General features: G+C 39.5%; 1 protein-coding gene across 1 annotated transcript in view; it reads left to right on the forward strand.

Annotated features, from left to right (window-relative positions):
* Window positions 1-2,675: 2,675 nt before the first annotated feature.
* Window positions 2,676-23,551, forward strand: part of LOC146331521 (arf-GAP with GTPase, ANK repeat and PH domain-containing protein 1-like) — a 28,821-nt gene continuing 7,945 nt past the window's right edge. The window contains exons 1-17 of the mRNA XM_084732158.1: window positions 2,676-3,485; window positions 3,981-5,226; window positions 13,825-13,883; window positions 14,032-14,119; window positions 14,778-14,863; window positions 14,996-15,137; window positions 15,226-15,360; window positions 15,445-15,566; window positions 15,762-15,923; window positions 17,156-17,239; window positions 17,517-17,621; window positions 17,722-17,881; window positions 19,925-20,053; window positions 20,428-20,565; window positions 20,771-20,830; window positions 21,208-21,359; window positions 23,348-23,438. Of these exons, the coding sequence (XP_084588284.1) occupies window positions 4,068-5,226; window positions 13,825-13,883; window positions 14,032-14,119; window positions 14,778-14,863; window positions 14,996-15,137; window positions 15,226-15,360; window positions 15,445-15,566; window positions 15,762-15,923; window positions 17,156-17,239; window positions 17,517-17,621; window positions 17,722-17,881; window positions 19,925-20,053; window positions 20,428-20,565; window positions 20,771-20,830; window positions 21,208-21,359; window positions 23,348-23,438 (2,872 nt within the window). The 5' untranslated portion in view covers window positions 2,676-3,485; window positions 3,981-4,067. The remainder of the gene's footprint in view (window positions 3,486-3,980; window positions 5,227-13,824; window positions 13,884-14,031; window positions 14,120-14,777; window positions 14,864-14,995; window positions 15,138-15,225; window positions 15,361-15,444; window positions 15,567-15,761; window positions 15,924-17,155; window positions 17,240-17,516; window positions 17,622-17,721; window positions 17,882-19,924; window positions 20,054-20,427; window positions 20,566-20,770; window positions 20,831-21,207; window positions 21,360-23,347; window positions 23,439-23,551) is intronic.

Below are 23,551 nucleotides of genomic sequence, written 5' to 3' on the forward strand. Positions count from 1 at the left end.
TGCTCCACATAGTGCAAGTCAATAATGTCTTTTTGTCAGTCTTCCTGCCTGCTAAATGCTCTCATCTCTCAAAACTCCACACAGAGTTTGTAACTCAGGAGAAAATATAAAAAATGTGTCATCGCTACAGGTTATTTTGTCACTCAAAAGGACATTTATACAACTTTCACACTCTATCTTTCATTTATAAATAAAGGCTGGATAGCAGTTCCCATGGGCGAGCATGGGGCATATTACTAAAGTCGCTATCCTTTAAATTATTTTAATTTGTCACTGTGGTCAATTGAAAATGAACGGTCTCATGAATTAAAGGCATACTATGCAGGATTTTCCTAAAACACAATCTCTAACTGCGTCTCTCGAGAGCTGCAGGTATGTTGGACCTTTTCCACAAACATGGAACCGGACCCATTTCAGTTTGTGCACCTTATTTTGTACCATTCTGAGCATTTCCCCCAAAAGTAAACTGGTAAAATAAAATGTCGGGTTTTCATTGGGAACCAGAATGGGTGTCTCATCTTCTACAGGTCATTGTGCGTTTTGCAGCGCCCTCTGTTGATGATGTCCTTGATTACAATGAGTCCATTCAAAACTGATGGGAACGTTGGTGGCTGGTTTGTTAGATAGTACTGAGGTTCTAGGAATGTTGGATGGAACCGGTTCAAGAGCCAGAGCTAATGTGTTGGAAAAGGGTAAAGGTGTCTGACTGAGGGCGGGGTTGAGCTACACACACACACACACACACACACACACACACACACACACACACACACACACACACACAGGCAGCATACAGACTGAGGACACAGCAGACAGGATGAAGATTCGTTTTGGCTGCCTTCACAAAAAATCCGTCCCACAGGACTGTGCTGGGATGTGGCGGTGTTTGAGAAAGTCACCACTGTAAGACAATATCAACATAATAATTTATTTCCCTGAATAACTGTTTTGTTTTCACTAATGTGTCCTCACTGTATTCATTCTCTACCTCATTCGACCACCACTGCTCTTTCTCTTTCACCCTCTGAACCAGGGAGGAGGGGCCAACTTTGAATGGTGCATTTACAGCAATGACAAATCCTGCATATTGTGCCTTTAACTACTACTACTACAAAAAAAACAATATTCTGCAATTTAAAAGAATATCATGTTAAATTGACACACATTCATACAGAGTATATGTTGAGACCTTTTTTTTTAAATTAATATGCTTATTGACTTTATATAGCTGAGAGTTAGATGATAACACTGATAATCACTCTCATGTCTGGACAGTAAATAAGAAGCTACCACCAGCAGCCGATTAGCTTACCTTAGCATAAAGAGTGGAAACCAGCACCACTGGAGCTAATTAACAGACTATATCTCTGTTAATCAGTTGTATAATCTGCAAAGGCCAAAGTGTAAAAATTACAAGGCTATAGCTGTTTTCCCATTCCCCATCTGTATGCTAAGCTAAGCTAACCAGCTGCTGGCCGGCTTTCCTTCTGAGAGTTAAAATGCAGATTGACACTATTTTCACACATGTAAGCTAAGTATGTAGCCAGAGTCAGTAGCTGGTTAGCAAAAAGTGTAAACCAGCAACTCTAAAGCTAATTAACATGTGATATCTCACTGAATCCGTGTTAAGAAATGACAAGGCTAGTCGTTTTCCATCTTTATGCTAAGCTCACCTAGCCGACTGCTGGCTCCAGCTACATATTTAGCTTTAAGGTATGAAAGTGGCATCGATCTTCTGCTTTAAAAACAAAATAAACTAATAACCCAAAATGTCAAACTAATTTTTTAAGCAATGACATTTTCCACTCAGCCGCACTTGACTTTTAACTGTTTTTGGTTTTTTTTTAGCCAAAATAAACAATTAGCTAGCAGTGTTTCATCAAAATAAGAGGCAACATTCCACAAATTGATTTAATACAAAAAATCTAAGAAAAACCTATGGTTAAAAAAGAATATTTACGCTGCTGAGCTACACATCTACACATCTAACATTTGTTTTCCTGACCTAAATAGACCCACAGTATTTACTTGAATCTAAAAGCAGGCCATGTAAAATATTCATCCTCATATAATCTTTATCCATATTCCAGAGCAGATATTTACACCAGCTTCTATGTTTGCTTAGTTTCCCCTGTAAGGTTTACAGATTAATCTTGTTTAGTTGTAATTGCTGTTTTGATTACTCAAAATTTTAAATTCATTTTTAGAGGTTCGGAGAACTCATGTTTAGCTGTAAAAAAACAACCCTGCTAATTAACTTGATTTTTGAATCATGTTTTTTTAGATGTTGACAGGTTAATGGTGAGGAGACGAGCAGAGAGGGAAGAAAAGTGGCTTCTTCCCCCTGAAGAGAGATTTGTGTTGTGAAAAGAGAAATATTTTGTTCATTTTTATTCCTTCCCTCTTGTCTATATTCTTCCACTGTCTGTCCTGCATCATCACCTGCACACCCAAATTAGTATCTTCAGTTTCCTCTCCATGGAGTTTAATTACATGCTGCTTAATTCAGTTTCTCTTGCTACATAATTTTTATCCTCTTCCTGTTTTATGCCCTGCTGCAATGATCCATAGACATCCAGATTTTTCCTTCCTGTGTGCATCCTCACTTTCTTCCTCAGAGGGGACAGACAGTGAGGCAGAGGAGAGAGAGCAGGAGCTGCCCATAAATCGCTTTGGAAGAGGAGAGGAGGAGTGAAAGAGCTGGAGACAGAGGAGCAGATGCATTGGCAGGAGCAGAGCTGAGGGTTTTTTCTTTCTTTTCTCCCCCCTGTCTCTTTTGTTTTGTCGACACAGATAAAAATCTGATGAACGTGTGCAAGGCGAGGACCACCACCAGCATCACCACCACCTCACTGCGAGCCTCTCATCCCCATCCTCTCTGCCGGAGCTGGATCCAATGTGGAGCTGGGTGTGCGGCAGGCTAACGGCGGGCTAGCAGGGGGGCTGCAAGGCTCTGTGGCAGCGAGAGGAGAGGGAAAAAAAGGAGGAGGGGCTGTGGTGAGCTGGTGGGCTTCCTCTGCCTCACAGACACATTTTATTGACTTGCTAATTGGATGAGGCACTCGGAGGAGAGGATGCGGTGAACGAGAGGAGCTGCTCTCCAGAGGAGGGATACAGGCACAAGGAAGCATTGCTCTGGGGTTGGGTAAATCCAGCTACTTCATCTTAAAAAAAAAATCTTCTGGAGACATAACAACAGATGTTTTTCGGCATCTTCCAGTGACCCTCACACCGTGCATACATAATTTTATGCATGACATTGTCAAATGGAGGCTCCAGCTGCCAGACGCTTCGTGACAAGTGAATGATTTTCCATTTTGATATTTTGCACCCTGTTCCCTTTCACCTGTTTTTCTCTCGGACTCATCAGCTGGAGCTTCCCTTTTTTTTCTCTCAGCCTTGTTTGATGTGAATGGTGATCTGATGGCGAGATAAATTCTTCATCAAGCAACTGTGCAATGGATATTCTTCAGGGAAAAATGAAGGTAATGATATGAGCCAAAGCCAAGACATATACTGTAGTAAGGTGGCATTATTCATTTGAAGTCCTTATCAAGAACCGGATCAACCGAATGCATTGACTGTTGCATAATTCCAGGCTCAGACATCAACACAATAAAGAGAAATGTCTCCTTCTGTCTATCTGTGTGTCTGCATGTCAGATTTGTGCAGAATTAGAAGGAAAGCAAAGCAAAGAGAGGGGAGGATTATGAATGAATCAGTGGTAGAAGGCAGTAGTAGCGGTGTGCATTGAGGAGGATTAATGGAGGCATTAAAAAAAACAGTCTAGACTTGTTTCACCACTGGGTCAGCCTTTTAAATATATTCTGCAAATTTGCAATTCGAAGCAATCCTTGTTTCATGTCTATATTTTAAAAGGGTGTTCCTGTCAAGTGCACGGGCCTGCTATCACACACAATCATCTTCACCAGGTTTGATCAGGTGTTTGATCTCAGATTTTCTCTCTCCTCCGTCTTCAGTCTTGTCCCAGTTGCCATGACTGAGGTGTGCAGGTCTGGCTAGGTCAGAGAGCAGGTGCCACTGTGCTGAAGTCTGCTGCCGTCCCGATGAGCAAGGCAAGCAACCCACAGAGACGCACCACCTACCTCATCTCCCTCACTCTGGTGAAGGTTGAGGCTGTGCCAGAGGAGGATGTAGCAGGGAGCCACAAGGAGGCTCTTCCAGAGGGGGAAGGGAGCCCAAAGAAGGAAGAGGAGGAGGAAGAGGAAGAGATAGAGAAGGAGGTGTGCAATGTCCCTCAAAAGGAGGAAGTGGTGGAGAGAGAGACCACACAGGTGGTGGAAAGAGAAGAAGTTGAGCAGGTGCAGGTCAAATATGGCAGCCCTGTTGACAGTTGGGGGAAGCTTGAGAGGAAGGACACTCATGGACACCAAAAAGACATCATGTCAGTTGGGAAAAGCAAAGACACTTCTTTTGTGCATGCACCTGTTAGGCAAATGGTCAAAGTGTACAGTGGGACGACCTCTGAGGGGACTGTGCGTAGAGAGGGGCCTCGCTCAGAGGCCCTGCGCCCCAAGACGGAGCTCTACCGAGAGCCCCCCATGCTGTTCCTGAAGGGTGAGAATGGAGCAGACTTGAACAGCCGCTCACGCTGCAGCCTCCCTTTCTCCATCCCGCCACAGGTCAGCCAGCGTCCTGAAGTCCTGATGAGGTCGCACACAGGAGGCAACTCCGCCTGCTGGAGGGAAGTCAGAGAGGCCAACACGGGCCTGTATCATTCGGCGAAGACTTTGGATAAAAGGGATAACCGTATCGGGGACCAGTCCCCCTTAATGGCAGCTACAACTCTGGGGCCTTACAGGGCATCCTGGGCCGACAGTGATGGCAGGGGCACACTCATCCGCCCCGGAGCTCCCATGAGCGGAGGATTTTCAGGCATCATGACCAGGGACAGTCCTCAGGGGGAGAGGTTTAAGACGGTTTCTATATCCTTACCTGCGCCTCCTCCTGCCACCGACATGTCCAGGCCTCAGAGAAAAGGTACAAGTCGTACTCTGGACAACAGCGACCTACATTCCCTCTCTGACGATCTGAAGAAGGGGAAGGAGAGCCAGGCAGGAACGATCCAGCGAGCTCCTCCCCGCGACCGGAAGATGCTGAAGTTTATTAGTGGTATTTTCACCAAAAGTACAGCTGCATCGCCCAGTGCCAACGCCGCACCTCCCCTCTATCCAGCTGTCGAAAGAGGCTCAAGTGAGGAGGAAGGTAAGGCCACCTCATGTAGCTGCTGAGCACAGACCTCTATGATAAGCTTTTCATGTCAAATACACAGTTATGATTAGGGCTGCACAACATGGTTAAAAATTATTTTGCAGTTATTTTGACAGATGCTGTGATTGTAATATGATTTATGATCAACGGGAATTTTTGTATTCCATTTTTCATTTTCTCTGAAAAAACAACTATAAAAATACCAGTTATTTGACATTTGTTGAGGTCTGTACCAAACATCTCCTCTCTTCATTTTTCTTTTATCAAAAAACACAGCTTCTGTGATTTGGATATTGTATTTGGCCATTGTGATTTTTAAAATATTTTGATTAATTGTGCAGCCCTAATAATAATCGGCTGAGTGTTTCATGCCAGCATTTCTGTTCACATTTCATACATTTTGTCTCTTCTTAGTCATTTTGAGCCACACAGTGCTCTACATACTTTAAGGAGAGTTGGTCAAATGAACCAACACATTCAACTCTGTGCAACTCTGAAGAATTTGGTGGCAAAAAAACAACTACTCACATCTGTTGTTTAAGTTCACCCTTCAGTGCCCACTTGGGTGTAAATTTAAGTGACTCAGAAGACCATTTTGTTTAATGTGATTACACAGGATTACACATTTATTGTTGCTTACATTGTCCCCTGGGGAAATGTGTGGACCTAAACCAAAAAATGTGCTATTTAGTCCTAGTAATGCTCTTGTAATTCATTAATTTACTTAAAGCTGTAATATGCAACATTTCTGCATTGAAATGTCTAAAACAGGAGACATATGTTATATATTTTATTGAGTTCTGTGCCTAAATTATACAAAATCATAGACATAGAGAAATCTTTATGGTAACAGTGAATTTGCTGCTAGCTGTTGCTAGCTAGCAGCTAAGACTTCTAGGAAACACGACATATGTCAGATGTCAGAGTGAGGAAGGAAGTCTGCAAACATAACTAAATGTTAACTAAATGTTAAATAAAACTTTAATATTACCTTGTACATGAACGTGATTTCTGCCAGTCACATTCGATAGATCCTTATCTGTAATGGTGGTTGTTTAACAGTAAAGAAAACAACTCCCATGATCCCATGGTACTTCAGATGCCATCAAACTATGTGTTTTGTTATTATTTTAATGTGAGAGAGCAGCAGAATTTACATATTGTACACTGCAATATTCAGTTATCTGGCGGGCAAAGATTTATCATTCTTATTTTTATGCAGAGTGGATTTGAATGTGGTTATAGCACTTAAAGTGTCTTCTGTGGTTATTTTCAGTTAGAATAAGCTGCTGTAGATGAGGTGTGTCTCATACACTTGTTTTGTGTTAAACTGCAGCTGATGTGACTGAAAGCTTGTCTGAGATCAAGTCCAGGTAACCTTTCATGTCTTTGAGGGATTTGGTGAGGATTTGGAGAAACTCTCGGTGTGTCTGAAACTAATTCTTAAGGCTACACAGTAACTACATCTGGAGAAAATATATTGACAATCTGTCTAATAATGAGCTGCTCCTCTATCTAATTGAAATGCAACACAGGCTGATTAAAAAAACACTTGAAGATCTTTCATGGGAGCTGCAGAGGGAAACAACAGAACAAATGTTAAAAAAAAAAAAAGTGAAGAAAGTTTGTTAGAGATAAGAGATTGTTGATTGCTGGGTCTCATTCTCAGCTCATCAAATATTTTGATGTTTACCAACCTGTGACTGTCCATAGTCCCATCCGGAGCCAAGAGGAGGAGCAGAAGTCCAGTTTTATTGCATTATGCTTTATGAACTTTTGCCCAATGATGGTAAAAATAAACTGCCTACCACAGCTTTAAAAGTTGTCAAACAGGCAATGAGATTGCAAAAGTTATGTGGCTTTTATTTTACTGTTACTCCATCGTGACACAAATGGTTAAACCATGACTCTGATTCTTAAGTGATCCAGATCTGAAACATTATTAGGTAACAATGAGTTAAATAGTTAATTCAGTGAGGTGAAAAAATGAATCAGCAGCTACTCTGATGACTGATTAATCCTTTGTCATTTTTCAAGCAAAAATACCAAAATATTCATTGTTTCTAGCTTCTCAATTGGGAGGATTTGCTGATTTCCTTTGTCTTACTTGATAGTAAGGATTTTTGGGATTTGGACTGGTGTTTGGACAAAATTAGCCAGGCATTTTTGACTATTTTTGACATTTCATAGACAAAACAATCAATTGCACAAAATTCTCAGATTAACTGATAATATGAATAATTGTTGTAGCCCTATGATGATCCATAGATTTCCAATAAAAATGTGTGCAGTCACTCATCATCTTTGGCAAAAGCTGGATTTATTTCAGAGGATCCTATAGACCTCCAAGAGAAATGAAGGGAATTTTGTTTATATGTAACTTAAAAAAAAAAACAACTTTATTAATGTTGCAGATGAAGTTTTAAAATTTAGTACAGAGTGTTCTTTATCGGCTTCACTGTCAGTTTAATCATGAAGAGGGTTAAAGATGCTGATCTGTCTCAGTACTTTGATTTATCAAGTACTTAATGTTCTGGATCTCGATTCCCCCTAATCCTGACAATCAAACAAATAGAATTTAGTTCAGTCTTGTCAAAAAGTACAAAATCACTTGATGAAAAATTTAGACGTCTCTATTTGAAATAAAGGAAATTATGCAAACTTATAAATCTTTAATCTTTATTGATATATTCTAAAGGAAATCACCTTTGACAGAGAGTGTGGTGTCGGAGTAAGCTCTGAATAATTTGTCAGTAGTAAGTGGGACATGAATAATTAAGGTTGGGGATACACAGAGCCGTGTTCATCGGAGGAGTGAGGAGAGAGCGGGAACCTGCTACTTCCTGCTCTGTGCATGGAGTTAATCAGCCTTCAAATGGAGCCTATTCATTCGTCAATGCTATATTGTGTTTAAGTGTTGTTTCAGCATGTTGTGTCAGAATTCTGAAGATATATTGAACATTACTGATCAGATTTAATCCAGAGACATTGATCAGCGTTGTCACAATGTGTAGAGACACACACTTGCATATTTTCAGCATGATCCATGCACAGGTGGACATCGTGTCTCTGCTCCACGCACACAAACGTCGCTGTATCCATGAGAGACCATTTATTGTATGGAGACCCGGGCTGGAGGCTTCTGGAAAATGGAGTTGCCATGGCAACAGCAAGCCGTGAGAGATGCTATTTGGTCTGTGGTGTGACGCTGTTGATGGAGGGGAGTGTGGGGGCGTGGGGATTGCCCAAAGATGGGAATGAGGGGGTTTAAAGTTAGAATCTGACTGTCCCCCAAGAGAGGTGGTGGACATTGTGGCTCCACCCGAACACAACGTGACCCAGCAGCTTCAGAGTGTGTGCGTGTGTGTATGTGTGTTTGTCATTTTTCTTTCTCTATTCAGCCTCATATCTGCAGATGTGTGTGCGTGGTGTCCTTCATGGTTGTCTGTGTGTGTGTCTGTGTTTTATTGAATGTCCATTCACTGAGGCACCTTGGCTGTAATTCTACTCAGGTTAGAGCAAAGGCACTCCAATCTGAATGTTAAGTGCAATCTCACCACAAAGATATTCTCACAAAGTGTTTTAACGTAGAACTTCAACCTTTAAAAGTAAAAAAAAAAAAAAAAGTCCATCAATAGTGGAAAATATAGAATAGAATAAAGTAATAAATATAATATATAGAATAAATATAGAATAAAGAAGTCAGCTTGTTTTGATTGTCATATTCTTGACACCAGTGACCTCATCTGTATTTTTACAGTGAAAACCACTTATGGATCAAAAAGTTTGGACATAATCACAAGTGCTGTTTAAATAATTCACAATAATTCCATGTACAGTGTTCATGTGGTCTTTTTATACATGACAACATGTAAAAAGTTTTGGTAACACTTTATTTACAGTGGGGGTGACTGTCATTACACTTTCATAACCATGTCATGACACTTTCAATGAACATGAAGGAGTCTTAATGAATGTTTATGATTGTTGTTATTGAGTGTTATTCAGGCAGTTATGTTAATTTTAAGTTCACATTGTTTGAGATGTCTTTGTTATGACAACTTGACGTTAATCAAGACAACAATGTCTATGTTATGACAACAATGGCATTAACCAAGGAAAAAAACAGACAGACTGTGGACTGTGGCGAATACAATACCGAGGTGTTTTTCTTGCTGGTTTGGTTCCTGGCACCCCGGGGCTGAGACATCTGACCCTTCCTTAGTCCAGCTTAACTTTGCTACCTCAGTCTTCTTTCCTTTTTCCTGTACTTTAATGTGCTATGTGCTGATTCGTCTCTATTGAAAAGAAAACCAAATTCTGACGATGGTTAAAAGACATTGCTGGGTGTCTTGTTGCTAGCTTGCTAGTCTGTAACAATCACTAGCTAGCTAGTAAGCTAGTATTATGCTAATTTTGGCTTTCTAGTTATCTAACTTAAAAATGTGACCCTAATTGTTTTTACAGGAAAAGGAGAAAGTTGATTGAGGTACCAAATTGTTCAACAGTTATCAGAGTACAAAGCAAAAAGGGATGGGATACAGAGTCTGACAATTAAGCAACTAACTTTCTTAGACCAAGTACAGATAACAGCATACAGCTGTTAGCCCACTTTAGCATCAAGTAAACCAGCTAACCACTAACTTTCCATCAGGTAACTCTAATCTAAATCAGGTAATTGGTAATGTATTCTGTCATCAAACTGGCCTTACAATATTTAATGACAGTCCAGAAACTTGTTCATGACACTGTTACAAAAAGCTGCGTCAGATAAAAAGGCAGCTTGCTCCACTGCTAACTGAGCTAACTAGCTACCACCAGTTACAGATAACAGCAGGCAGGACTTAGCCTCCTTTAGCAACAAGTAAACCAGCTAACCGCTATCTGCTCATTTTGTAACTCTGGTTTTATAACATTTAATCACATCTTTATGACAAGTACAAGTGGTACCACTTCAGTTCAAATCCAGGAAATTCTCCATGACACCATTACAAATACATTTGACAGTGTAGTGAAACTTAATGACATCTTTGTGACAAGTCCAAAATGTACTGCTTTACTTAAGGAAAATAATCATGACACACTTATAATGGTCTCATGACAGCCAGTGTCAAAACCAATAAGACAGTTTAATGTCATGTTAAGATAAAGCTAAACAGTCTGAGTTTCTTTGTCATAACAAAGACATTATTGGCTTAATTAATGTCAAGCTGTTATAACAAAGACACCTCAAACAATCTCAACTTTCTATTAAAAATTACATAATTTATATAACTGACCAAATGACTAATGATAGCTGTCATAAATATTTATAAAAACTCAAAGGTGTCATGACAGTCTTATGAGTGACCCTTCAAATAAACTGTTACTGAAATTTTTAAAACTTATCTAATTCTTAACTTTATTCCCATGATGCCTCATCTCGCAGTTACCCATCAGCTTCCAGCTTTTACCTGAGGCTGCTGCATACACGTTGAAATCATGACAGAAAAAGACAAACACAGCCTTCTCAAAACTTATGACAAACTTCCAAAAACGAACCAGCCAGTCACAGCAGTGAAACTGCAGTGAGCCATATTTTATATACAGTACTGTACTGAATTATAGTGCATTTGAATTGTATATGGTACAGTAATTTAATTTGTATAATAAACTGAAAAATGTTTGAAACAGCTGTGCTGTATTTTGAAACGGCTATTAAAACTCAGTAAATAGCGGAGCTGCCCACTTCATTACTTCATATTCATGTAATAAATATACAAATGTTAATTTGATGGTAATATCTATGAGGAAAAAAATCAATTATAATAATCATCCGTTTATAGTGGTCAATATGACCCTGAGAGACGGATTGTTAGAAGAGGTTTCCACTGTATTTCAAGAGACTTGTTATGCAAAAGCCTGAAACTAGTGGAGGTGTAATTATGTACTGGCTGAATCGTTTCTTTGCAAAAAAAACTTTATGGCTGAATATGAGAGAGGAACAGAGCTGTGATTGATATTTTCTGTAGAGTGTGGAACAGAAATATATCCATGACCTCAGAATTAAATTAGAGGATGAGCTATGGAGTAGTAAAACTAAGAGTAAGAATAAATTTAAACCTCTGCAACAGTGTTGTAACTCCTGCACTGTGACACCAGTAATACATGCAACTAGGCTTTTTTGTCATGTAATGAGGTAAAGTCTTATTTTAGTGTGTCAGTGCCAAATCTGATAAAGCATTACTTACGAAACTGACTGCCACGTTATAAACCCCCACAGCTGGAGGATCATTATGATCCCAGCTAAGCAATGAAGTAGATATATTTGGCCATAATCTCACAATTATTTATCATCATGACACTTGGAACATAATGTAGCTTTTTAATATTAACACTCAGTCATCGTGTTGTCACTGCCAGGCGGATTTCCTTATCACAAAAACCAAAGCCAGAAAACCAACACAAGCACAGGTCTATTTGAGTTGTTAAACATTCAATAAAGGGTTATAGATCAGTTCAGTAATGTAAATGTAAAAATACAATGAAATGAAGTGCATTTAAATAAACACATTACACTTTTCTCTGTTTAAATGAAAGCTTGCGTCTCTATAGAGTTGTTTTATACAATCAGCAATTAGATTTAGTGAAATTCTGATGCAAATGCAATTCAAAGACTATAAGAGCTGACAGAGGAATGAGGTTGCTCATCTCTGGGGATGCAGCTGATGCCTCAACATAAACATGATGTTCTGTAACCAGATGAGTCACTTAACAGCAGTTACATGCTATCGTTTCTGAAAGAGCCATTTGCTTTCTGACTGATAGAAAATATTGCTGCACAGTTAAATAACCAGAATCCTATTATTGATCATTCAGTATGAAAACATCCATCTTGACAAGTAATTTGGTCCCAGATTAAGCCCCAAAGACTTTTTTTTTTTTACAAGTAAAAAATCACCACTGCAATAATTTCACCTTTCCCAGTGCAGGTTTCTCTATTTATGGGGTATTTTAGAAATTACAGTCAATACAAGTCAACAATACTAGATAAGGCTAAAGTATTAAGCGTCTGGAAGACTCAATAATGGACAATAATAGCTCAAAGCTTTTTTGGGGAAACTGCAGAAATTAATTTTTATTTTAGGTTATTTGGCTTGTTTCTGGTGCAAACCTGCTCCTTTCAAAAGTCTTTTTGAATCAGGTGTGAATTTCTTTACCGCATTCAGCACTAAGTGTCATATTCTGTTTTGTTTCTGTTGGCACTAACTTCTATAAAATTCATGAAATGTTTCTGGGAACAAGATGAATTAATCTCAGCACAGCTGGCTGAATTCTTAAGATTAATACATTTTCAAGGCTGAATAAAATAATGAATGACTTGCTAGGAGGACTTGTTTGCAGACAAACCACTGTGAAAAGCAAGTAAGTGCCGTGTCTAACAATGTGAGGGTAAACCAAGGATATCTGGCATTCTCACTAACTCATGCAGACTTGCACACTTGTACACTTGATTGAATTTTCTGGGTACTCAGTGTCTGGGAGCTGCAGCCTCCGTGGGGAGACTTGGACACCCTGGCTCTCTTGACTGTGTCCACAGGCTGTCAGACCAAACCAGGCCAGCAGTCAGCAATCACTCTTTTTAAGGAGCATGCCAACATTTTGGGGAAATAGTCTTGTTTTTTCACTTAACTTAATGGGACTTCTTAAAAACTTGGTATTTCACCTTGGAGGCGGTGACTTACATCTTGTGTCACACAGAGTGTTTTGAGCCTGATGTTCTTAGTGCCTCACATTGAGTCATCTCCTTCCTTTTTGCATTAACTAGCAGAGCTGTAACCCAAAAGCTGTTATGGTTAATCTGTTATGCTAATCTTTGCTTTAACCCCAAAATTAACCTCACAACAGACCTTCACTCCCCATTGTAACTTCAGAGATGATTTTTTTTTTTTGATTAGCAATTTATACTTCCGTGCAGATTTATAAATTACTTTTACTTGACTGTTAAACTGAAATTGACCATTGCAACATATGTAAAACTTAGCTTTGTTAGCTTTTTTGTTAGCTTGATCAGAGATATGCAAGTTGGCTACTTTACTCATTTTCCAGACTCATGGATGGATGGATATGTCCGTGGAAGTTTGGATGCTGACAACATGCAACAAGTAATTAACTTTTGAAGTCATTAAAAGGTGTTTTTCTTTTTGCTTTTATTGGAGGCTAATCGCCATTGTTACCTGTTTGTACCACTAGAGGCCCCATATGACCCACCTCTTGAAGCAGTCTGACATTTTTAAAAATAATTATCTGTCTCGCTCACAGTCAGATGAGAGAGCTGATGACAGTTGTGTTTCCAGTACAGAAATAGATGAAGGAAGTTTTTTTTTAGCCTAGTCTAGCATAGCCTTGCCCGACCTCACACAAAGACTTGCAGTGTGGAAAACCATAAATGTCCACTTACAGCTAAGAGCAACTCCAGAGTTGTCTTATCTATAGTTTATATCCTGTATCTTGCTGCATAACAAATTAGCAATACATCAAATCATTACAGTGCATTGCTTTTTATTAATTGGTACCCTCTCCTGATTTTATTATGTTAATTTTTGTCTCCAGCTGCATGCACCAGCAGTCAAGAATGGACCATGAGCCAAACTATACAGGAGCTTCACCTGGTAAGCATTAGGACATAACTTTTACAAACAGGTGAGTGGGATTTAACACTAAATTCATATTTTCTGTGTGTGTGTGTGTGTGTGTGTGTGTGTGTGTGTGTGTGTGTGTGTGTGTGTGTGTGTGTGTGTGTGTGTGTGTGCTCTGCAGGGGGTTTTAGGAGGTCTGTGCAGTGGGAAGTCTGCACTGGTCCACAGACACTTGACAGGAAGTTACCTGCAGCTGGAGAATGCTGAAGGTTGGTTTTACATGCCCTCAATACTGACTGTAACAAAGATGGAGGACATGTCTTCTCTCCCTCCTATTGTAAATGAAGCCAAAATATCTCAATATGAGTGTTGCCATCTTGCGCAGGTGACATGATTTAGAGCCAGAGTCTACACAGTGGTGATCAGGGCTCTGCCCATACAGCTGCAAGCAAGCAAGGCTCAACTGTCATCTAACATTACCATGATATGAAACTCAAATCAAAACTCATTAAACCAAACTAATCAGAATAATGAACACTTGAACAAACATCAGTGTGATTAGAACTGCCTAAAATGACAGAAAACATCATTGGAAGAAATCTATTTAACATGTATTTGGTTTTTTAGTCTGGCCCATGTCCCATCTGCTAACATGGAAGGGGAGGGGTTTCTGACCTATACTGCAGCCAACCACCAGGGGGAGATTTAGGTGTTTTGGCTTCACTTTTAGGGAGCTGTTATGTTGTCCATTTTTATGTATGCTTTTTCTGACATTGTCAGTACATAACTGACAAACTCTGTATTGTAGAATCTATTTTATTTTACATTAAAGCCGGCTGTATGCCTTTTAGATAATCCAGCAACAAGGCAAGGCCCTGGGAAAAAGGTCTGTAACAACTCTTGTTTATTTCTACTCTGTATTTACAGGACGCCAGTACATTAAGGACGTCCTGGTTGACGGACAGAGCCACCTGCTGATAATCAGAGAAGAGACAGAGCTCCCAGGTGCTCAGGTGTGTTGTTAACTGATTGAACTTGGTAAAAGCAAACTTAATTAACTCAACTTGTAGTGTAATTTAGTTCTTACCAGCTGTCTGCTCTTATGCTTTTTGAGTGCCACTCCTCTCCTCCTCCCTTCTCTTCAGTTTGCAAGTTGGGTGGATGCAGTAATCTTAGTCTTCAGTTTGGAAAATGAGGCCAGCTTCCAGGAAGTTTACAAAATCTACCACCAGCTCGCCGTCCACCGGCCTGTCTCTGAGATACCTTTCATAGTGGTCGGCACTCAGGGTGAGACACTCACACACAACATGTGCTTTCATTTCAAATGTTTGCAGAGGTGGACTTTTAGTGCATTTGTAATTTGGGCTGTTTTTAGATAAGATCAGCAGCACCAACCCCAGAGTAATAGATGACGCCAGGGCCAGACAGCTCTGCTCAGACGTGCGGCGCTGCACTTACTATGAAACCTGTGCAACGTACGGCCTCAACGTAAACAGAGTCTTCACTGATGGTATGTGTCCCACACGAAGCAGAAAATACAAAGGTTATGTGTCCTTTTCAAGGGTCATTTTTAGGGGTTTTTTTTGTCCCACAGCTGCTCAGAAGATCATGGCAGCCAAGAAGCAAGCTGCACTACTGGCTTCCTGTAAATCTCTTCCCAACTCTCCCAGTCACTCTGGAGGCTCCACCCCAGTGTCCGGCGTCTTTCCAGGGCAGGTAAAACTGTTTTTAATAATTTGTTCCACACTGACTGAAAAATGGTACTAAGTTGTATCTTGTTTGTGTATCTCACTAATTATATTGTTCATTTTTAGTCTTACTTTCTGCCTGTTTTTCCTTATTTATCTCCCTACTCTGCACAATTATCGCTTCATTCATTGCTCTCCTGCTCCGACTCTTTCCTCTCTTCAGGCCAGTAACGGTGGTCAGAGCAGTGATTACTCCTCATCACTTCCCTCCACGCCTGTGATCAGCCATAAAGAGATTGGCAGGACAGCAAGAGGGGAAAAACAGGAAAGTGCAACGCCCGGGTCAGTCCGCAGTGCCACCCGGAGACGCACCTCTCGTTTTGCGGTACATACTCCTCAAGTTTTTTAGACCAAACAGTCATGTTTATGTGTCTTTTTTATTTTTTAATTCTTTCCCTTTTTTGTTACATAATGAAATACAATGCAGGGAAAATCTTATAGTGAATTTGAGAGTTAAAAGCAACTGCTTATATGTTAAATTGTATTTGTCTCTTCGACTGTTACCCTCATCTCAACCCTATCACACATATGTTTTTATTAATTATTTTTATTTGAATGTTTGTGAACATTATGAACTCCTTCTGAAATGTTTAGAGCAATCAAAAGAATATTGATTCAGATTCTAAAACCACATCTTAAACCACATCTTTGTACAAAAAAGATGAGGTCACTGTCACAAAAAGTGCCCACTGAAGTTAGCAAAAGTGAGCTTTTATGTAATTCCTGTACTTGCAATTATTGAATTATTGTGAGGGATGTCTGATTGGTAGAAACATTTTTATTTCATTAAAATGCATTTAATAATCTAATTCAGACAGCTTCCAGGAGTTACCATTAAGGAGCTGAAGATTAATAGTGTCCATATCATAAAATACTGGGCAATAATAATAACAGGGATTTAATGCCTGAGGTGGGAAAATATGACCTTAAAGTTGTGGAGTGTCCAAATTGTACCAGTTTTGTGGAATGACTCATAGTCATAGTATGAAATGTTACGGCCTCATACAAGTATTTTGCCCATGCTGTTTCACCTAAATATACAAAACTTTGTAATGACCTTTAGATTGTAGTGAAGAGAGGTTGCCTGTCACCCTTTGTAGTTTATATAATTGCATTCTCTTTGAGGTATGATGTTTGAAAAACAAACCATGCATGAAACAACCTTTTTCTCAGTAAAATCGTCAAATAACTGAAAAAGTGATTTATGACATTGAAATGACCAGAACTTTGTTTGGCAGTTTACTATGAAACTTACTGAGGTCGACAGGAACATTGTTAATCTAGAAATAACTGATTAGTGCAGCTTTAATATGAGGCTGAATGCCACTGATGTTAAATTAATTTCTATAGTTTTTGCTTACGTTTATAAGTCGGCTTTTGCAGTCAGCAGAAAACTCCATTCACATTTCCAAATACTTTTTATGGCTTTGTGATGAAATGCGCATCAATTCATAAGAAAAACGTCCACACTTGAAGAGTTCTAAATTATGTTTTTTTTTTTTAACCAATTACCCCCTTCTTGCCTCTTATGCAGTTATTGCTTGTGTTGTTTTCTAGGGCCGTAGAGGCAGTGACTCAAACAGAAGGAGTGCAGAGTGCAAGGGCGATATGGGCAGTGGACGCTCAATTCCCATCAAACAGGTAAAATACTGATTCACACTTGATGCAGAAACAAATATGATGCATCTAATGACCCTCTGCAGAGGACATCACACCAGCAGTCACTTGAAACCAAATGTGTGAAGACGGTTTCATCATGCGGAGTGATGAAGTGTTGTGATCTCCCATATTGGCCTGATGAATAGGAGAGTGGGAGTTTTTTGGCAGCCAGCAGTCGTCATGCTGCCGAAATCTGTGAGATGAACACACAAGACATTGGCAATAAATTCTCACTCTTGGGTTTTGTCACCTCCGTCAGGGCATCTTGCTGAAGCGCAGCGGGAACTCGCTAAACAAAGAGTGGAAGAAGAAGTATGTCACGCTGTCCAACGACGGCATACTGTCCTATCACTCCAGTGTCAATGTGAGTCAGTGTGTTGACAGAGCACTCTGGTGCATTATGATGCTGAAAGCACCGCTGACAGCTCGTGCTCGATGGTAATGGCTGATTCTTGGCTTGGCAGGATTACATGCTGAATGCCCCCGGGAAAGAGATGGACCTGCTGCGAGTGACAGTGAAGGTGCCGGGAAAGCGACCTCCTCGTGCTGTACCCACCTGCGGCCTTCCAGTCGGCCTCAATGGACGAGTCAAAGATGTGCCAGGACCCGAGGGTGTCAGCCCAGGTCAATCAATAACAAAAAGATCCTATCTAAGTAGTATTCGCAACAATCAACTTTGCTTATATGGATGGCTATGTAGTCACCTTATTAACTCGGCAGCCATTTTCCTCTGACATCATGCTCAGGGTGAGAAGCTCAAATGAGCTTTCAACTGATCAACTGAAAAGACAATGGATAGTGAAAATGTGGAGGGACATCGGGCCATATTTCAAGCTAAAACAATGTATTTGAACCCGTTTGCTTCCATGAGACAACAGCTAATGCTAGCATTCAACCACTTCCTAGCTAACATTACCAAGGTCATTACTGCCACGCAAAACACTCACTGCTAAAGTGCTTGAAACACACTTTTGTGTTGTATGTAACACTGTATGAACCATTACCCAGAAATACATGTTCCAGTGAGCAAAATATCACATAACATTACTGACTTAACCAAAACATTTCTGAGGTCAGGTGAAGAGACAGCAAGACAGCTAATATTAACATTAGTCTGCATTAGAGGCATGATTACATCCAGCATGTTTTACTTCCAGGCTTAAAAAATGTGTGCGTTAATATTTCAGAATTTATTTACACCGTTCCTGTATCTTGTAACACTGTCAACTACTTATGTCAGTTAGGAAGTGGCTGAATGCTAATTGTTAGCTATTGTTAGCTTGAAGTATGTCTCAAGGTTTTTACTATCCATTGCTATTTCAGTTGTTGATCAATCAGGAAATGGTGAAATGACAATGATTTGTTTGATTCTCTACATTTATATAACTTGTAGTGAAGAGCACCGCAGTACAACATTTGAGCATTTCCACCGTGAGCATGACATCAGTGGAAAATGGCCACCATGTGAATAAACTGAAATTGACCCTTTATTAAGCTCCTCCTTCCTTGGTTACTGTTGCTACGTGTGTCATTCTCGAACAGCACGTACAGAGTTTATGGTGATAACAGTATAAGATGTAACATAAGAATTCAAAGTAATTTTTGAAACATAGGGTCTAAAATATGTAAAGTTATTTAACAGCTACGTACACAATATAGTAATAAATGCTTAAAGAATGAGGCACAAGGATTAAATTAAGTGCAGCGGACCTTGAGACAGTCACCAAGTCAGATCAGCTGACACAGTTGTACCGTATACACGGGGTGATCATGGGTGTACCATGATCACAGTGAGTTGCCAGGATCAGTGCTAACGTTAAGTTAACCTGCCTGAAATACATCATCAGCCTACTTTGAGGATGCACCAACCTACATCTTCCTCCTCAAACCTCCTACGTAACAAATCCCAATTTAATCACTGGGAATAAGCCATGAGTTTGGCAAAAAAATAGTGGTATCTAACACAAGTTTGGCTGGGTGTAACATTACTGCAGGTAGTTTAAGTTTAAGTACGCTTATGTTAGAGCAGATAAAGACAAAGTTTAATCCATCAAGTTTTTGAAAGACTAAAAAAAAGATGCCACTCTCCAAACTCATGAGACTCAGAGTATTGCTCTTCATAGAGCCCCATGACCACTTCTTCAACATGTAGAGAGATCTAAAGCTTGACAGGCCTGCAGTGCCCAGTCACGGTTGCTAATTTAGGATTTGACAGTTGCTGTTCTGAAGAGGGGTTTAGCAAAAGGACAAATAAAGACTGATCATAGCTTGAGTCTTTAGTGGAGTTGAGGCACATAAGAGTTAGACCTTGAATAGGAATAAGTGTGTGTGGTGAGGGGGGAGCAGAGAGAATGTGAACTACAGTAAATGCACGGTTCTTTGTATTTATACTTTTTTGTGAGGCAGGGTCAAGTATCTGTACAAGATAGGGGGAAAATTGCATGGGAATGCAAAATCTTTACAAAAGAGGAAAACAGCACCATAAGGGATTTTACAACTTTCACAAAGAGTGCGTGAAAAACTTCTCCAGTTGTGCTCTGCATCTTTTATTTTCTCTGGTGTTCATGCAGACTCAGTGATCTGTTTTAAATTTCAGCTCTGTCTTTTCAATTGATGTTTTTCTAAATTATTCTATTATTAAGTGTGCGCTTGCTATCATCTCTTTAGTCCCTGTAAGTGCCAGCAGCCTCCTGCAAGTGGAGGAGATGGAAGGGCTGGGTGGTGCACTGTTCCTGAGGAGTAACAGAGGCGTGCAGCGATGTCCCTCTACACTGTCTAACCACGCTCAAAGTGTTGGTGGGTAAAGGAAAAGAACATTTGTGCTTATATTTAATGTAAAGGTGCAGTACGCGATTTTGGAGAAAGATAGTTGATTGCTGAGTCTCATTCCCAGGTCAGATACTGAGACTCAACAATCGACTATCTTACCGACCTGTGATTTGCCAAAGTCTCTTGTCACAGGCTACATTTTCTAAAGCCTCAATGCAGAACAAAAGAGGAGGAGTAGAGTTTTTGTCTCATATCGCTTTAATTACATCATGCTTCAAGATTTTCATGGAACTTTTGTACAGTGACGACAAAAATAAACTGCCTACCTTGACTTTAACAGCATACATGTTTTTCACCGGACGCATTTAATTTGATATGTTCTTGTGTGATTTTGTTGCCAGACTCTGCAGTTGAGGGTGTGTCCAGTTCCTCCTCCACCAAAGACGTAGGCTCCTCCTCCCCGGTGACAGACAGGAAGAAGCATCGCAGAAAGAAGAGCATGAACCAGAAAGGAGACGCAACTATTGGCCAAGCAGATGGTAAAAGCTAAGAATGCCAAATGCGTTTCTATTTTCAGCAGTACAAGCAACAATCAGTCTCTGATGTTTTTTATATGATGTTGATTATTACAAAACTAATAGTAATTATTGATACATTTACATTAAATTTGATTTCAACTTGTAATATGTATAATTTCCCTTCTCTTGTTGTCTTTTTTGTGACATTTTCTATCTTCTCATGCAGCCAAGCGCAAAATGTGGAAACTTAAAAGCTTTGGTAGCTTAAGAAACGTAAGCAAGACAGGTAATGTTGATCTGTCATGTTGAATCTTTCAAACTCTGACTGACCCTCTGCACACATCAGTCTGTTTGCCATGAAGGATATTATCAAGCTTTTGTTGTAGAATGGCTTAATTACAACTATTTGATTAATAGTCTTTCCATACATCGAAATGATTTTACCAGCATATATGGAAATTTTAGTTATAATTCAGCAGTTCACCAACATAGGAAGACTTACTTATGCTTACTAGTTGTTAGACACAAACTCAAACTGTACTGATGCATCTCTTTAATTCATAATGCTAAAAAACTATTGATGAATTTTCTCCTCATACATTTGAATAACATCTGATGAAAAATGTCTTGTATGTTGCATATTAATGTTTTTTTCTGTGTCAGATGAGGATAACTTTGACTTCCTCATCGTGTCGAGCACTGGCCAGACGTGGCACTTTGAAGCCCAGAGTGTGGAGGAGAGGGACTCATGGGTCCAGGCCATTGAGAGCCAGATCCTGGCCAGCCTGCAGCTGTGTGAGAGCAGCAAAAACAAGGCACGAATGAACAAAAGCCACACAGTGCACTCTCTATAGACAGTTCACTCACTGTATTTAGATAATGATCATTTCTTCTTTTAATATTTTGTCATTAATCAACTTCATTTTTTATGTCTATACAGGGTTTGTAACCCCCAATTAATCATATTTAATTGTATTGCTGCAATAATGAGAACTCTAATTATAAAAGTACAACAACAAGAAAACTAAAAGAATTAAGAAGAAAACTGACTAAATAAATAAGTATGTCTTCATAACAGTGAAGCCCAGTAAGCATTTATATTGATGCACAAGATAAGACAGGATAGATATGTGTATACAACTACATATATACAAGTACTTGAACATACATACAAGTCTGTATTAATTAACATGCATAATCAAACACACATACTGTATAGATTAACACATCCTGCTGTATGCACGTGATCTTTTTTATACTTTTGATTTGCGTCACTTGTTCTTTTAATTATCTCTTTTCTCTATTAGTACAGTAGGCATTATTACTAATAAGATTTTTATAAATATCTAGATTGATATAACTATTTCACCAAATTTAATGATTTTAACATTTCACCACATTCCCTAAAGACTTTAAAGATGCAGACAAATCATATTTAATATTTATTTGGGATAATAAAATAGTGCATCTGTATCTTCCAAGCATATTCTCTCCACGTGTGAAGCAGTTGTGTTATGTGTGCCAGTAAAGCGATAATTTGATTGACAACTGCCAAAATATTATGAATATTATGACAAAATACTTTCTCTTGCATGTATTCTTGGAAAACATTACAGGCTTCATTTTCATGCGGCCACAAAGCAAGTAGAGACACAAATGCAGCTTGAAATTCCATTTTCGTTCAGCGCAAGATGTGCATTTGTTAGCATTATGTGGCCCTGCTTGCTTCAAGGAGGGCAGACTCATACACCTGAGGTTGTGTTTATGCAGATCAGGTGTTGCAGTGAAATACTGGCACCCATATTGGCATGAAATTGAGTCTGCGTTTCCATCTGCTCAGACCACCTCTTACTGCAAGTCTACAGAACAATTCTTTAGGCTTTTGTTGGCACATAGACACAGAATATAACTGAAATCATTTGTATAGTATAGAGTTGTTAGGGATGTGTCTGCGGGATGATTTACTCAAAATTCCAAGCACAGTTTTCTATATGGGAAATTAGAACCAATCTTTGAGTCCTGTAATCTGCTTAAACTCACTATTGCTTTATTCAAATTATACCTGTAAATGTATCTAAATATGACTAATGGAAGGCCACTCTACTTATTTTACTGAGCACAATACAGACAACAGAAAGTAATCATGGAAACATTCATTCATCTACATAAAATGTCAATTCAAATTCAAAGGGGACACTATCTGTCCTTGCGAGTACATTTGGAGGGCCGTATAATCATATTTGTGTGCGATGTATTTGCACCTTGGGACTCCTGGATAAGAAGAGTTTTCTCTCAGGAGAAGCTGGCCCGGACTCTCTTCTCGGCCCATTAGGACGCTGTTACTGCGGCTGCTGCTTTTAAAAAGGATGAGGGCAGATAATTAGATTGGCCATTACCAAAACCCGCCCCATCTCCAGAACTGTATGTGGTCCTGTCCACTAATGGACTCGGCTGGTTTCTCCTCCAGAGTGGGGAGTGCATTTTGATGTGGAATTAGTTCAATCATCTCCAAAAATGATCATTTCCACCAATTTAATGATTCTCAATAATTGCTTTAATCCCATGATGCATTTCTTTATTAATGTTATAAAAAATGTCTGTCATAGGAGGCCTAAACCAATACTTTTACAGTTTTAAATGGTCATTATAATGATTATAGCCTTCTATCACAGCTTTTTCACTTGGAGAGTAAGAAATTATAATCAGTTATTATTAATGAGAGCTGATAGCTAAGCTAATATCACAGAGGGTTTGTTTTCTGGTGTTTCTCTTATTTTAACTGTATACTGTGTGTTTTCAACAGGCTCGCAAGAACAGCCAGAGTGAAGCGGTGGCTCTGCAAGCGATCCGCAACGCAAAGGGCAACAACTTCTGTGTTGACTGTGATGCTCCAAGTTAGTGACACACACTCGTAGCTTTTCTTGTCTTCGTACACATTCATATCTGTGTCTGCTTTTAGTGCTTTACTGCCATCTCGCCTCATTTCAACCCTGCAGATGTGTCATCA

Source organism: Lutjanus erythropterus, chromosome 2 (assembly GCF_056507025.1).
Source record: "Lutjanus erythropterus isolate fLutEry1 chromosome 2, fLutEry1.hap2, whole genome shotgun sequence".
NCBI lineage: Eukaryota > Metazoa > Chordata > Actinopteri > Lutjaniformes > Lutjanidae > Lutjanus > Lutjanus erythropterus.